This window comes from Bufo gargarizans, chromosome 2 (genome assembly GCF_014858855.1).
Source record: "Bufo gargarizans isolate SCDJY-AF-19 chromosome 2, ASM1485885v1, whole genome shotgun sequence".
Classification (NCBI taxonomy): Eukaryota; Metazoa; Chordata; class Amphibia; order Anura; family Bufonidae; genus Bufo; species Bufo gargarizans.
The window spans coordinates 505,307,354-505,323,601 of NC_058081.1; the positions used below are offsets into that span (position 1 = coordinate 505,307,354).

General features: G+C 44.1%; 1 protein-coding gene across 2 annotated transcripts in view; it reads right to left on the bottom strand.

Moving 5' to 3' along the window:
- UHRF1BP1L (UHRF1 binding protein 1 like) overlaps nt 1-16,248 on the bottom strand; it is a 149,956-nt gene that overhangs the window by 85,649 nt on the left and 48,059 nt on the right. For both annotated transcript variants that reach the window (XM_044281273.1, XM_044281274.1), the window contains exons 2-4: nt 8,532-8,694; nt 5,579-5,617; nt 2,438-2,529 (exon numbers count right to left, since the gene is read on the bottom strand). In XM_044281273.1, coding sequence (XP_044137208.1) covers nt 2,438-2,529; nt 5,579-5,617; nt 8,532-8,694 — 294 coding nt within the window. The remainder of the gene's footprint in view (nt 1-2,437; nt 2,530-5,578; nt 5,618-8,531; nt 8,695-16,248) is intronic.

Below are 16,248 nucleotides of genomic sequence, written 5' to 3' on the forward strand. Positions count from 1 at the left end.
CATGTCAAATGGTCATGTGATACAAACGGAGTAAGTAACTGATGCGACCAGCAGTTGGCTGCAGCAGAGTCAAAATGGAAGTTTACTTCCTAGGAACACAGTAGAACAGCCGAGGCTAGGGATAGAAGCAGCAGGAGCCAGTGCTGGAAAGCCAATAAGTAAGCTTCCCTTCACACGTCGGCCCAAGAGGGGGTTGCCAAAAACCACCCCAAAAAGGTGCACAACCCCTTTATATACTATTTTATAGGTTACATATAGATGCGATCACACTGAAAGTTTAGCACTGTATTATTGTCCATTTCAAAGCTGCACTCATATTCTGTTATTCACCACTGGAAACAGTTTGGAAGCTTGCGAGACACCTCTAATAGCTTAGTGGAGCTCCTGTAATGCTGTGGACAACATTTCTTACATCATATTCATGAACAGAAACTTCTATAATGACTATGTTGTCTGTATAGTGCAGGTAGGTTGCATTCTGGGCAGTGTGTCGGCAAGAAACTCTGGGAGATTTGAGCTCTGAAGCCTAGCAGAGGCTTCCTGGTCTCTTCCTAGGGAGAACACACGCTTGCAGGCATGTGTATGAGAAGATCTGGAGATCATTTGTGTAGGGCTGACAGAAGCAGAACACTGCTCCTCTACAATGTCACACCCTGTCAGTCTACACTTCTCTGACACTGAACCGGCTGCTCAAGTACGCGGCTCCGTTACATTCAATATACGCAGTCACGTTTGTTTTACCAAGTTAAACACAAGCCTCACACTATGGATGGCATCACCTTACCAAATATTTGCCTTCCAAGTGTCAAACACGATAGATCAGTAAGAACTGGAGCACCTCCACAGTAAACCCTTGAAATTCTGTAGAGCACAACTGAGTGGCTCAAATTCATTTTCAATTTGCCTGTGGCCGTCCATGCGTAGCCTCCGAGCAGGTCCAGTCCGCATCCTACTGATGTCCCATCCGATTGCCTTTATCATGGCCTACGAGTGCTTCTGTAGGAGTTTAGCTATTTTTGCATGAAAACCCTTAGCATTGTGAAATACTGCAGTGTCAGCCACCTATGGGCATGCCAGCTGTTGTCAAACTACACCTCCCAGCATGCACACTTGCTGGGCTGTTCTTGAAAGTCCCACAGAAGGGAGTGGAGCGTACTGGGAGGGGTTGCATCACAACAGGTAGAGTGCTAGAGGTTGACCCTTGCGTTTAAAGAAGACCAGTCACCTCTCCTGACATGTCCATTTAAACAACTACTTGCATTCCCCTTATTGAGTCTTGTGCCATTCCTTTATTATTCCTGCTGTAAATTATGAATGAGTTTGTAATGACGATCCATCTGGGTGCTACCTGCACAGTCTGACACTGGCAGCACTGATTGGATAATGTCAGACTGTGTAGACACACCCCCAACTAGTAACACCCATCTGAACCTTCATTGCAAACTGCCAATAATTCATTTGGAATAATAAAGGAAAGGCACAACCTAGAGTCATAAGAATAGATGCCCCAGTATTATTACTAAAACAGACATGTCATGAGAGGCGACCGGTCCTCTTTAATAACAGAACATCATGCGGCAGTTTTCAAAGGGGTTTTCCGACACCTTTTTACTGATGATTAATCTTTGGATAGGTCATCAGTGTTTAATCGGTTGGGGTCCAACATCCGCACCCTTATTGATCAGCTGTTTGAGAAGCTTATCGGTCACATGGCCTAGGCGCCGCTCAGTCCCATTCAAGTGAATGGGGCTGAGCTGTGATGCCAAGCACAGCCGCTATACAATGTACTGCGCTGTGCTTGGTGAGCTGCGCAAAGGCTGCAACAGGAGCACCGATGTCTACCTAAACAGCTGATCCGCGGGGGACCCCTGTGTCGGACCACCACTGATCAGATACTGATCACCTATCCTGAAGATAGTTAAATACAGTCGGAAAACCCCTTTAGCTGTGACTTCACAGATAATCAGTCCCCTATCATATTAAAGGGGTTATCCCTCCGATTAAAAAATTGTTTTAATGCCCATGTACCGTAATTAAAATGCAGTGCACTTACTAATATATCTAATGTGACGTGCCCTGATATCTCATTACGGGCATTGGTCCCCCAGCACTTCCCGATTGATTCTGAAACAGAACGGACTCTACCCACCATTACTTCTAGGTACTGATGTGCTTGAAGAGGGCTGGCCGTGTGGGTCAGAGTATTAGCTAATCCAGCATGCTTCTCCATTATAGATGATGCTGGCCTAAATACTGCACTGAGCCATACAGCCAGGTCCCTTCGAGAGGGGTGGGGGGGAGGGATCTTTAAGCATCACAACGAACAGGACTGGTGCTAACAGCAGGACATAGGATCAACCAGGACAGAGAGCTTATGAGCAACTGCACTATAAAAGGACCCACCCGTACTCAGGTATAATGCAAGGCAATGTCTCACCTCTGTCCCGAAGCAGTCACCAGGGGAGAGGGTCCGTTGCATGCTCGCGGCTCATCGCATGTGCTCATTTCCATGATTACTTTATCCAAGGACTAAATAAATGACAGAAATGAAATCTCAATGCTACAACTGCTCATAAATATTCATTACTATTGACAGCTACAGCTACGAGAAAGGGAAGAATAAAGAACAATTGATCTTTTAATTCAATTACTTAGCAAATAACGTTAACAGAATTTCACATGATAATAAATCGCTTGGGGTGGGTTCACATCACACTTTATGCCTCCGTTTAATGTATACGTTAGAAGGGAAAAAAGAAAAAAAAAAAAAAAAAAAAAAAAAAAAGAAGAAGGACACAAACACAGCACAGTCCCGTAAAAACAAACAAAAAAACGACGTATATGTTCTGTTTTACAATGGAACTGTATGGCATCAGTCTGAGGCATGTGTTTAGTGTACACGTTTTTTGTATACGTTAAACAAATGGGAAAAACGTGACGTGAACCCAGCCTTAAAGAGGTTTTCCAGGAACAATTAACTATTAACTGAAGGCCCCTAGCCTGCATCAAAATTCATACTTCCCTGCTTCCCACTGCTCCAGTCCTGCGTGCTGGCTCCCTTTCCTCCATCTTCTGATCCACAGCTTCTTCTCTTCAAGCAGAGCATGGACATGGTCTTGTGAACCACCACAACTAATTTTTTTTTTTTATTATTGAAAGCCCAAGGACCGTGCTTTCTACACCCGTGCAACAAAATCGGGCAGCGTGCCACACAAAAACGTGCACTAGGTTGCAGTCCATCGGAGGCCCTCTCCATAAGAGGAGGGCCCCCCAAAAACCATTCCCTATCCCTCCGGGCCAAAAGGCTCCTACAAGAGACTGGCAACCCTCTGCTGAAGCCGAGGGTACACCGGTCTGTGCTTCAGCTTATGCCTAGGCTGCCACCCAGGGCGTCAGCCGGATGTCAACAACAAAGGTCTGGACTCTTCCTGGAGGGAGAGCCCAAAGGGTTTTGCAGGGAGGTGAGGAACCAGATGGCCACAAATACACTCCCCCTAGACCTCAGGGTTGCCCATTAGGGTGCTGCAACCCTGAAAATCCTAGTGACAAACAAACGTGGATAGTGAACACACAGTGAGATAAAAAATAAAGTGAACGTGTGCCATTATGGCCCGGACATTTGACCGCAACTAATGACTGGCTTTAGTGGTGACGTGGCACCAAGCGACATATTACTGCTGAAGCCAATGCAGCAGGGGTCAAGCTAAAAAGGATCTCCACCATGGGTCAGCCACTCTGTGGAAGGTCTGTCTTCCTCTTGGATAATCCCTTTAATTAGAGGGAGATCCTGCATTCAGCACAGATTACAGCTGAGCCCTGGTGGTCCCAGCGGCAAAACAGCTTTTCATCATCTTATCACTGGGGGAACATTCTAACAAAACAAGGTTGTCTAGAGCAGACAACCTCCTTAAAATGGTATTCCGGTAGGTAAAAGTTATAACTATTAGATCGGTGTAGATCCTACTGCTGCCCCACTAAAATGACTGGAGCTGGCGGTCCGACCATTTATTTCTATAGGAGTTCCGGAGATAGCCGAGCATTGTGAATATGGAATAGCTCTTACCTACTAGAATACCTCTTTAAGGTTACAGTCCTATAGTTGAGTATGTAAGCAAGGGTCACAGGCAGAAGATCTGTACTTCTACATTATGACTTTTGGTTTATAGGGCACCTGTCACATTGAAAATGCAGTCCAGTTTGCAGACACCATACTTAGAACAAATTGAGCTGAGCAGGTAGACATATAGTGAGAACTGGTCTTAGTTGTGTGTGACCTGTGTGACTGAAGAGGGCGTCAAAAAATCCCCTCTCCTGGGCTCGCAGGTTACTAGGTCGGGTCACACATTTTCTAGGTGCCCCTGCACTTAAATTTATCTGCATCCACAGGACACATATATAATTAAGTACCCACCTCAGCGCCAGCAGGACAAGAGAACCACTGGATACTTACCCTGCCATTCGGCCCTCTGATGTGACGTCAGGTCATTGAGCCACCTGTGACATTCCTCAGAGTCTGTCTTGGCCTGAAGAGGCTGGAACTGCATCACTGGATAACATTGTGGGATCGGGGAAAGGGGAGTATTATACAGCATTGTATAGTGGGTCATAGAGCATGGGGCGACTATCTATAGGGGCATTGTGTGTGGTGCATTAATTTCAAAGGGCAAACTATTTAGTGGCACACTGTATGCTGCCATTATATTCATAGCACTAAGAGGAGATTGTGTATACTGTAGGCTGGGTGCGCATGAGTTGCATAGTTGTGGCCTAGAGAGCCCAACTATGGTGGTCTGGACCAGATGGAAAGGTAAGGAAAGAGAATAACTCTGGTGGAGCTGCCAGTTGTAAGTCACTAAAAGTAAATGAATATTCTACAATACACTTGTATGGTCTACAGCATGATGATGGGTATCACCACTCGGTTTCGTGAAACACCAACTCCCAGCCAAAAGCACTTCCAGCACAGGGCACGTGTAACCTAAGGACAGCCCTGCATATAGTTAAAGGTTCCAAATAACTCACTCTGCTTTGGGAGTCCAGTGGGCGGACTTATTGGTGACTGACAGCAATCACTGTAGTACACTTATGCAGGAAGGCTGTCAATTATTGAGTAGGACCACCCACTAGAATCCTAAGCTCTGAAAGTGCAGGGATTTAGGGTCCATTCAGATGTCCTTAAGTGTTTCACTGTCCGCAAATTGCAGATCTGCAAACACGGATACCGGCCGTGTGGTTCCGGATTTAGCAGACCGCACATGGCCGGCCCTGTCTATGCTCTATCTTTTTTGCTGAACGGAACTACGGAAGCGGACACCACACGGTGTGCTGTCCGCATCTTTTGCCGCAACGTTGAAATGAATGTGTCCGCAAAATTTGGGAACAGATTCGGAGCCAGAAATATAGATGTGTGAAAGGACCTTTAAATGAATAAAATACAAGTTAAAGTGAATCCTTTCCCACAGAATTATATATCAATCTGCTCTGCTCCTCCTGTAACAGGCTGCCTGCATTTCCAGGAGAAGGGTTCTATTTAAGTAGTTCACAGGAATCTTCTGATATCACAGAGGAGAAAACTAACCACAGCAATTGGATGAGTCTTCAGCTTAGTCCACGGTATCTGTAAGAGATAAAACCAAAGTATCAGTAATCTCATAGTAATTGAGCTAATAATTATTGTATAGCATAACAGTCACATTCAAATTGGAATATGTCCTCCTGAAAAGGTCAGGAAGATTTCTAATGTATGTACGGTGCACAACTCATGTGACTTACAGAGGACCGGTCACCATATTAAAAAATGTGAATAGTTTATATGGGCTAAATATCACCGCTTGCTCACAATCTTGTGAGATTTGACATCACTAGTAAGATCACACTGCAGCAGGCCACCTGCGATGACTGCACAGAGTCCGAGCACAAACCTCCCCTTACAGTTGTCGCCTGATTTGCATATCGGGAGCCATACGTTTCAGGGGAACGCAGGCGGAAAAAATAACCAACGCCATGGTCATTGACATTTTTTTTACAAAATGACAGGTCCCGTCTAAGCACATTTTAACCACTCAGTTACAAAACTTATTTCAGCCTTAAAGAGGTATAACATTTTTTACCTTTCCCTGCAACTTTCTAATGTATCCTCACTACTATTTGTCTCACTCTGGAGATCGGGAGAGTGGTCATCTGTGGAGACTGTATTGTCTCTGACATTACAACCAGGCCTCCCATGATCCTCTCTGTCAGAATCGTCATGAGCTCAGACCCATGTGATCCTAATCCGCAAGCATGGTAGGCGCAGTCCACTGCTTGTTGTATCGAAGCTGTGTGGGAGGAAACATTAGGAGGGACAGCAAGAGGATGATGGGGGGGGGGGGGGGGGGGGTCTAGTATTTGGCCCCGGGAAGGGTGTAAAAGGAGTTTACATTTCTCCATTCTCCCTCCAATCATTTCTATGGGAGTAATAAAAAAAGCTGAGCAGTGCGCTTGGTTACTTTGATCAGTCCTATAGATATGAACAGAGGGCGGCCGCACATGCACCCTCTTCCACTTTGAAGGCTCCTCTGGCACCCATCTGACACTGGGGACATATCGTAGCGATATGCCCTAAATATAAGAGATGGGCCAACCCCTTTAAATTTTGCAGACCAAGCTGTAGTTTTTATGGGAAATATTTGGGGTACATACATTACATAACTTTTATACCATTTTTTTTTTGTTTAGTACAAAAACAGCAATCTCAACATTGTTTTGGGGGTTTATTTTTACAGCATTCATAGTGTAGTGTGGTATAACTAACATAAAACTTTATTCTGCGGGGCTGTACAATTACAATGATACTGTACAGTACAGCCCAAACAGGACAAGTAAGATAACTACTGGCTGAACAATCAGTCAACAGTTCTCTCTCCCAATGCAACCATACCTATGCATACTCCGCTCGGCCAAGCATGCATATGTAGTAAGTGGGGAGAAGGAAGAAGACCACGTCCAGACACCTCCTGAGAACAAAACATTCATCCAATTTGTAATTCAGTGTATGTGATCCTCATCTCCCTCTACATCAGCCATTGAGGGAGAGTGAGGAGGTCTCATACATATTAGATGGCTGGGTTGGCAATACAGATGTAATGGGTATGACTGGCTTTAGTCTATTGTGTAGTATGGAAGGTGGTCTCATAACTCTCCTACGCCAGATGTTGTGGGTAGAATTTCAAAGCGTGATCCTATTGTTCCGAGGGTGGCTTATTTCCCCAAAAGAAGTGTCCGGCAGTGGCTTTCTCCTCTCTCCCAACTGAAAACACATGTGCTCAGCTGAACCGAATGTGTATGTGTGGGGGAGTCAGGGAAGACAGTTGTTGGCAAAACAAGCATTCAGTCAGCTATTGAAGGTGTATGGGCACTGTTACTAGTCATCACTACTGTAGTGGTATTGGAAGGATAAATTAGAAATGAAAAGTCACCCACTGAATTCAATGAGCAACCTATGTAATAATACATGGGCCCAATGGCGGATTATAATAGGGACATTTGGGGAAGTAGCCCTATCCTGACATCCCTGTAGGGCCCATTGCTGGCCAAAACGCCCCTTAACAAGTAAGGAGAGTGTCCCTCAGGACACCCTTTTCTTTCAGAAACGAATGGTAAAATGAAACATCTGAATACCTCAGCAAGTAATGGGTGAGGGGAACTATCTTTTCGGCTATGTCGGGAACATGGCTGCCATATTGAAAACAGTCATATCGTATCAAGGTCAAATTTTTCCAATAGGGAGGGGGGTCATGTACCATATCAAAGACGATCAGACATTTTTAGAAAAAATAAAAATCTATAAAAAAAAATAAAAAAAATCAATGGGTAAACAGCCCCATGCCTATGGTACAATTAATCTGCCCCTGTATGGGCCCAGGGTCCACTGAAACAAGAGCCACTCTACAACATTTTCCAGTTTGGTTAATAGATAGGGGGCATATTGCTAGACCAACATGAATAACCTCCATATGTCCAAAAATAATATAACCTCAAAGTGTGCTTTTATTTGACAGGCTAATTTTGGTTGCTGTGCATAAACCGGACATCAATCTACATGTTTACAATGTATATGACCTATTCAGGTTAACTGAAAGCCACAAAGGAAGCATCCAATGAAGGTGTGATACATCCTTTACAAATTGGCTAAAATGGGACTGCGCTTGGGCACAATGCCAGGGGTGTACTCAGAGGAGGGAGGTTATAACATTGGAGCATGCCACTGAACTCTTGCTCCAAGTGAAGGAAAGCCTGGCTACAAATCTCGGTATGCAGTTAGTTTAGGATTAGTTAAACTGTGGGTTACAAAGACCCACAAAGATTGGTAAAGCATTACCATGGCTAGAAACAACAAGATCTACCACCCATTATACCAAACCATACCATCTAACCAAAAGACCACCTAGTAGAGGCCAAGATTCGCTGCATCCCACTAAAATGAGATTGTTGGAATTTGTCTGAATCAAAAGAAAAGTTGAAGAAGATGACACAAACAATCCAGGACTTACCCGAATAGCAGCTTTGTTGCAGAAGACTTTGTTGATGGCAAGCCAAGTTGGTAAATCCAACATGTTCTGCAGCACATCTTCATCAAGTTCCAGATTAGTCAACTGACCTTCTCCTTTAAGGGTGCTGAGGTTGATTTTATCCGGGGACAGATTCTTTGTGAACCTAGAGAAAAGTATAAACCATTGAATTAATACTATACAGTATAATGCATATACCATCCAGCTCCAGCAGCTTATTCATCTTCATTGTGGTCAATCAAGAAATGAGTGGAGCAACTTAAAACTATGATCAGATTTGCAATTAGAAGGGGAGGCAAAACTGCAAGGCCAAATGTGTGAATGGACTACCAATTACTCGTCACATATGACACAAATATTGTAAGCTCCTGGCCACTTTAAGCCCTCTAAGCCATTTATCAAAGCATAAAGGGATCTTTACTAGTAAGGTTTAATATTTCCTATCAGTTTGGGTTGTCAAAAAATCCATGGAATAACTGGAGGGTGCACAGAACCGGTACCTGAGGAGGCTAGCACTTAAGAGGACATCAGTACTACAAACATCGCATTATAGGTGGAGGACCCATTGCAGATTTTCTTTAGGGTGTATCAGCTTTAAGTTATTTCTATGCTACCCTTAAAGGGCATCTGTCAGCAGATTTGTAGCTATAAACTGGCTGACCTGTTGCATGTGCATTTGGCAACTGAAGGAATCTGTATTGAATCTTCACCCATCTCAGCAATGCGGGCACGTATGAACATGGGACCAACAGAGAAGTCTTCAGTTGCCAACTGTACATACAAGTCAGCCAGTTTCAAAGGTATAAGTCTGCTGACAGATGCCCTTTAAAGGGGTATTCCCATCACAGGCACTGACGGCATATAGCTAGGATACACCATGAATGTCAGATAGGAGTGGGTCCCAGGGTGGGGAACAGTACCTATCTCCAGAACAGGAATAAAGGAGAGCACACCGTGCAAGTGCAGCTACTGTCCACTCACTGCTATGGGAGTTATGAAAAAAGCCGAGCATGGTTGCTTGGCTAATTTCAGAACTCTCTTAGCAGTAAATGGAGAGCAAGCCACTTATTAGCAGTGCGCTCTCCTTCACTTCGGGGCCCCCATTCTGAAGATGGGAGCAGGTATCAGAGATGGAACCAGTACTTATCGGACATTCACGGCATATCTTAGTGTTATGTCATCAATGCCCTAGATGGGCCAACCTCTAACCAAAACATTGGTGCTGGGTATTCTTTTACAGTAACAATGGTTGGCAATTTGGCAACTCATTTTCAAAGTAGCCTAAAAAAAGTTATGACGCATGCCATATGTATGCAATAATCTGCGACTTTTGACGCATCTGAACACTTTTCTAAAATGGCCCGCTGGACTTACTATAACTTGCGCTACAAACTGGAGCTGGAGTAGACTTCGGTTACTGGTGTACGGCTTATGGGAATGTCAATCTTGATAAATATCCCTTTATCTGTCCCAAAAGATCAGTAATTTGCCTCCTCCTCACTGTCCTAAGTCTGGCCATAAGACACCTATCTGCAGCAGTAGCCTCCTCCTCTCTTCCTTGTCTGTAGTAGGCCACAAGCATTGTTAGGCCCCACCCTCTCAGTTGTTTCCCAGCAGAAAAAAAATAAAAGACCAGACCAGCAGAAGAACTCTTTTTTTTCTCCAGAATTTTTACATTTTGATTTGTTTCAGGATCATGCAAAGAAACCCAAAGACTGATAGTGTGGGCAAGATTATCTCCTGTTTACTAGGGGCATCACGTAGAAGCTATAATGGAATGGTCCTAGTGAGTCCCCTTTAAGTCTATGTTAATTGAAGAATGTAGTGTAATTCATACATAGCTGGATGGGCATGCAGTCTGCCTGGAATTCCCTACACAAGGGAGGACCATATTTTCATTCATAGGACCATAGTGTCGCTGTGTGGTCCGCAATGCTTGTGCACAGTGTGAATCCTGTATTGCGGGTGTGGACCCACTGACTTGGATGGGTCCGCGATCTGCAAAAACATGGCACAGAAGTGCTTTGTAGTATTTCCGTGGATTTCCCATCCGTGCCTCCACTCCGCAAAAGACAGGACATGACCTATCTTTGGCCGTATCTTGCGGATTGCGGACCTATTCAAGTCAATAGGTCTGCATCCGCAGTACAGAGTGCACATGGCCAGGGCCCGTATATTGCGGACCTGCAGTTTGCTGTCCGCAATACAGGCACAGAGCCCTTACGGTCGTGTAAATGAGCCCGAAGGGTGCTGCCACATATTTAGCCAAAATCAAGAGTAAATAATAAAAGGAGAGAAAGTATTAAGGGCAGATACAACTTCTCTACTTTGGGCTTCAAAAACTGCATTAAAAAAAAACTGAACGTGTGGCAGCACCCTAAACCTGGCAGAAGTGATCACCTTAAAGGGGTTCTCTGTGAATTAAGAAAATGAAAATACTTAAATATTACTTCATAATAAATATATTCCCAAATACATTTTTATTAGTTATAATGGTTCATTTTGTCTGGGGAGCAATCATTAGGAGAAACAAAATGGCCGCTGTCCTACTAGTAAACACAAAACCTGTCCTGATCACACATGAGGACAAGTTACTTTACAACACTGGAGATCATGAGGAGACATGAAGTACAGAGAGGACGGACAGGACAGACTGTGGTAATGGAGACTGCATACAAGAGCTGCTGCTCATCTGCCACATCCCCACTACCTCTCTGTACTTCATGTCTCCTAATGAACTCCATTCCTACAGATATTCAGCTGAAGATCATATTAAACTGTATTCAGATTCATAATCCCTGACAAGTAAGAGAGGAAGATGGCGCAGCTCTTCAACTTGTCCTCCTGTGCAATTAGGACAGGTTTTGTGTGGACTAGTAGGACGGCTGCAATTTTGGTTCCCCTGATGATCGCTCTCCACACAAAACAAACCATTAGAACTACCGTAATGACAGATATTTGGTAATATATTAATAATGAACTAATATTTAAGTATTTTCATTTTCTTAATTCCCGGTGAACCTCTTTAATGTCAGTCTTGATTTATGTAATTTAATCATGAAGAAAGTCATTACGAAGACTTGGTAGAAAGTTATTTCCAAAAATAAATGAAAAAGATTCTATAAATAGCTGGAGGAACTGGTTCATCATGTAGACACCTTAATTAGACTTCCCATATCTATTAGTCAAAACAGAAAATGTCCTCAGCCCCACTGGTTAACCCAGGACAAATAAAGGCTACTGTAATAAATCGTATCCCTCAGGGCACCCTGCTCCAACCCTACTAACAGTGCCAATGTGTACCTCAAACACAACACAGCATTATGTTAATCTGCATTGGGTTTCAGAGGTGGCAAGAATCCAACCTGTTCCTTCTCAGTGCAAGAGTGAAAAACTATTTGGCGCTATTAATTGGTTTGTCCAGGAGAATTACCGTACATTTTTTATATATGGCGCAGCAGTGAACCGCCTTATCCAGAGATTGACTATGGCCATTTCTGCCATTTTCTACATGTCGGAACCAGGAAGTGGAGAGCAGCAGAGACTGGAGCAGTCCAAGATGGTAGTGGCTTATTTTTAACCCTCTTTGAGCCATGTAAAATATGTAATACCGTTAGACAATCCCTTTAAGAAGCATCCACACAATGATTACTGCAGCTTTGATATATTACACCCATAACAGTCTGTGGGGGAGACTTAACATACGCCAGGCTATGAAACCAGGTCTACTGTCAGATACTGCGCCCAATTTATGATGAGATGTACGCGTCATCATAAATGAGGCGCAGCATCTGGCAGTCCGTGCACCTATACTGATATTTGTACCATCCCCTGGCTGGTGTAGATTACAGTGCTCTTCTATGCCAGAAAACTGGCACCCCACCACCACCATACCCCCTCTTTTGCAGAAGTGGTGTTAAGAACAAGGGTATTTTAATGATTCATTTTATTTAGACTCAGTACACACTGGGGAAGATTTATCAAACTGGTGTAAAGTAGAACTGGCTTAGGCTACTTTCACATTAGCGGCAGCTTTCTCCAGCAGGCTGTTTCGGCAGGGCGAACAGCCTGCCGGACCCATGCTGCCGCTAGTGCACGCGTGCCGCCGTAAGTCCGCTCTAGCCCCATTCACTATAATGGGGGCGGGCCAGAGGGCTGGCCACAGCACGGCAAACATGCCGGAATAAAAGTACGACATGTCTGTCCCGCTGGCATTGTAGTGGGGCCGGAGCGGACTTCCAGCCCAGCGGCATGCGTGCACTAGCAGCAGCACAGATTCGGCAGGCTGTTCACCCACCGGAACAGCCTGCCGGAGAAGGCTGACGCTAATGTGAAAGTAGCCTTAGTAGCCCACAGCAACCAACCAGATTCCACCTTTCATTTTCCAAAGGAGCTGTAGAAAATGAAAGGTGGAATCTGATTGGTTGCTATGGGCAACTAAGCCAGTTCTACTTTACACCAGTTTGATAAATCTCCCCCACTGTGTCTAAAACCTATTTTCAGTGTATACGCTATTGGCCTGCAACAATACTGCCCCCTATGGACTAGAATACAGGGATAAACTACAAAATGGAGAACTGTCATGTATGACTAAAAATTATCTTTAATTACACGTGTTGCCTTTTTGTATGGAGTCTGCATTGGTTTTGGCTATTTCCCCAGTCTTAGCAAAAAATACCTGGACCTCCTTCTGTGCTGCCGAGACAAACTTTATTATATTTTTAGCGGGTTCAATAGTGATCGAAGTTTAAGAGTTCTTGCAGCCCTAATATGGATTCTAATATTCCCCCACATTTAGGCCATCTAACAAAATGACGCCATTTCCACGGTTCTCATTCATCGGTCAGATCAGCTGCACAGAACATTCAGGTCTCTGCCAGGTAAGATGTGCTGGGTCACTGCAACCTAGTCTACTTCTAGTCTGCACGCCAAGCGTTTACAGGCAGCAGAAAATGACATTTATGGCTTTTCAAAACATCTTCTCTTCCTCGCTAATAAATGAAATAAGGCTGTCACCTGGTTCACCAACCCCTTTTTACAATCTGTAGGTCTTTTTGAGTCAGAGTGATCTCAGACAGTCCTGCGGCTACGGGAAAACTACAAGAACAAAGAGCTGTAGGGGTAAGAAAACACTGCAAAGTCTTAAAGGGGTTGTCCATATCCCCTTCTTCACCCAGGCAGCCGTTCTGAGGTGGAGCATTCCATGCTCTGTTGCTCTCCCTTGTCCTGAGCTGTATCGTGCAGAACAAGAGGTTTTTTGTTTATATCTTTTACACTGCTAGACGGAGGCTACTGCCTAGCTAGTGACATCACCGACACTAATCGGCGGGCTGTAGCGCTGCCCTAACCATTTTACATTTTAAAACCTGCCCATTAGTGCCTGTAACATCACCGGGAACACTGCTAGGCAGAAGCCTCTGCCCAGCAAAGACCAGGTAGGTCACCGGATCTAATGAAAAAACCCTTGCCCTGTGCAGTTCAGCGCAGGGCAAGGGAGAGCATTGGAGCATGAAATGCTCATCTCAGAGGGGCTGTCTGGGTGAAGAAGGGGATATGTCCGGGTTCAGCTCTGAACCAGGACAACCCCTTTAACTAGCCATACTGGACGTGGACCAAGGCTGTGGTCATTATTGGCATTCTTAAAGGGCTTCCGTCACCCCACTAAACTTTTTTTTTTTTTGTGTACTTTTAATCCCTATACTGCGATTTATCCATACACAATGTGATTAATCATTTTGGTTCAGTAGATTTTGCTAAAAACGTACTTTTATAATATGTAAATTACCTGTCTACCAGCTGCTCACTCCTCCCCCTCCCCTCTGCATACACTTGTATTGGCATGAGAAATATAATACTTCTGTGAGCTGCTCCCGTCCTGGACGGATTCAAAGAGAAAAGCATTTAGCCTTTCTCTCTGATGAAAGATATATTACAAAATTTCTTACAGCCGCTTGTACTATTGATTTATGCAAAGTTGAGTGAAAAGTTAGTGACCATTTAAGCATCCCAGAGTCCCTATTAGAAAATCAGACAACCCGTTGAATAAAAAAAAGAAGTCCCCCTTTGCAATATGAAGTGAAGCTGAAGAAAATAAACTGGAAATTATAAAAACTTCTTGCATTTCAGGCATTAAAATAGCTGAGACAAGAGGAACAAACTAAAATCACTGCATCAGCTTCTTCCTGGGAACAATAGGATATTGTAGTACTGTACTCTTAAAGTAGAGAGCGCCACTAAGATTTTTCCTTAAAGGGGTTGTGTTTTGCAAACCCCCCCACTCTTTGGAAGACCTTTGAAGTGAAGCATACTTACCCGCTTCCCCACTCCTTCTCTCCCCAGCCTCAGTTGCTCCACTGCACTCCCAGGAAGTTTACATCCTGGGAGCAGAGCAGCCAGGGAAACAAGTAGCGGGAAGCCAGTGCTAGTTTTTCCAGGATTACTACGTTTTTTAACAGATATGCTCATGTAGTTGCTTACCTCATGTACATCTTTTTTTGTCTCCTATTTGGACTCTCCTGAGCTGTTTTTACCATGTACAAATCACTCTGGCTGTTTACATCCTCTATCTAGCACTTTCTGTTGCTGCATCCAACCAATCCCATGAGGCATTTCTCCTTTCTCTACTATAGCTCCAGCTTCAACCTTAAAGGGAACCTGTCACCAGTTTTATGGTGTCCTAACTAAGGGCAACATAAATAAGTGACTGATTCTCTTAGCAAATTGCTGGGTCACTTTCTTTAATTGACACAGTCAATCTGCCAACATCTTGTATTGAAAAGCTCCAGCTGATAGTGATGAGTCCTGACTCTCCCCGCCCACGTGCTGCTGATTAAGAGTTATTTCCCATATGAATCAGCAGCAGGTTGGTAGGGGAGTGACTATAGCTCTGAATTAAATATACGCTGGACTCAATGACATCACGCTGGACTCAAATCAGCTCTTTGGCATACAGCATCTTGGTGTGTATATTATGAGGTAACTATCTGTCACACCAGTAAGTGAATACATCTAATGTACTTTTTAGTAGTTCATGATTGTATATAATTAGTTAGATTATAATCAAATATCCACATGACAGGTTCCCTTTAAAAACGTCCAGCTAGTTTACAGCTCCTCCCACCCAGCTGTTATAGCTCCTCCCACCCAGCTATTTACATAGACACTCCCCCTGACCACAGCAACAATAAAAGGTAAAATAAATACCCGAGTCTTGTTTTACACTTGCGTTGTTGTTTTCCAGTATTGAGATCCAGCAGAGGATCTCAACACCGAAAAAAAAAGGTTCAGTTTAGTCCTCATGCATTCTCAATGGAAAGAGATGCATTCAGGATGCATCAGGATGTCTTCCGTTCCGTCAGCATTCGGTTTTGTGACCGGACACAAAACCACTGCAAGCTGCGGTTTTGTGTCAGGTCATAAAAACGGAACCGCTTCCTAACAGAACGGATGCACCCTGATGCACAAAATCAAAATGGATCCATTTTATTTCGGTATTGAGATCCTCTGCCCGATCTCAATACTGGAATTAACAACGCAAGTGTGAAACAGGCCTTACATAATTACAGCTACCTTCATTCATGACTGTTTTAAGCCTTTCGCTAGCGATGTGTAAACATGGTGCCTGCTCGCACGTGCAGCAGGCGCCATAGCCGGCAGGTCTCTGCAATAATGCCGATCGCGGTAATTAAAGGCTTTAGAT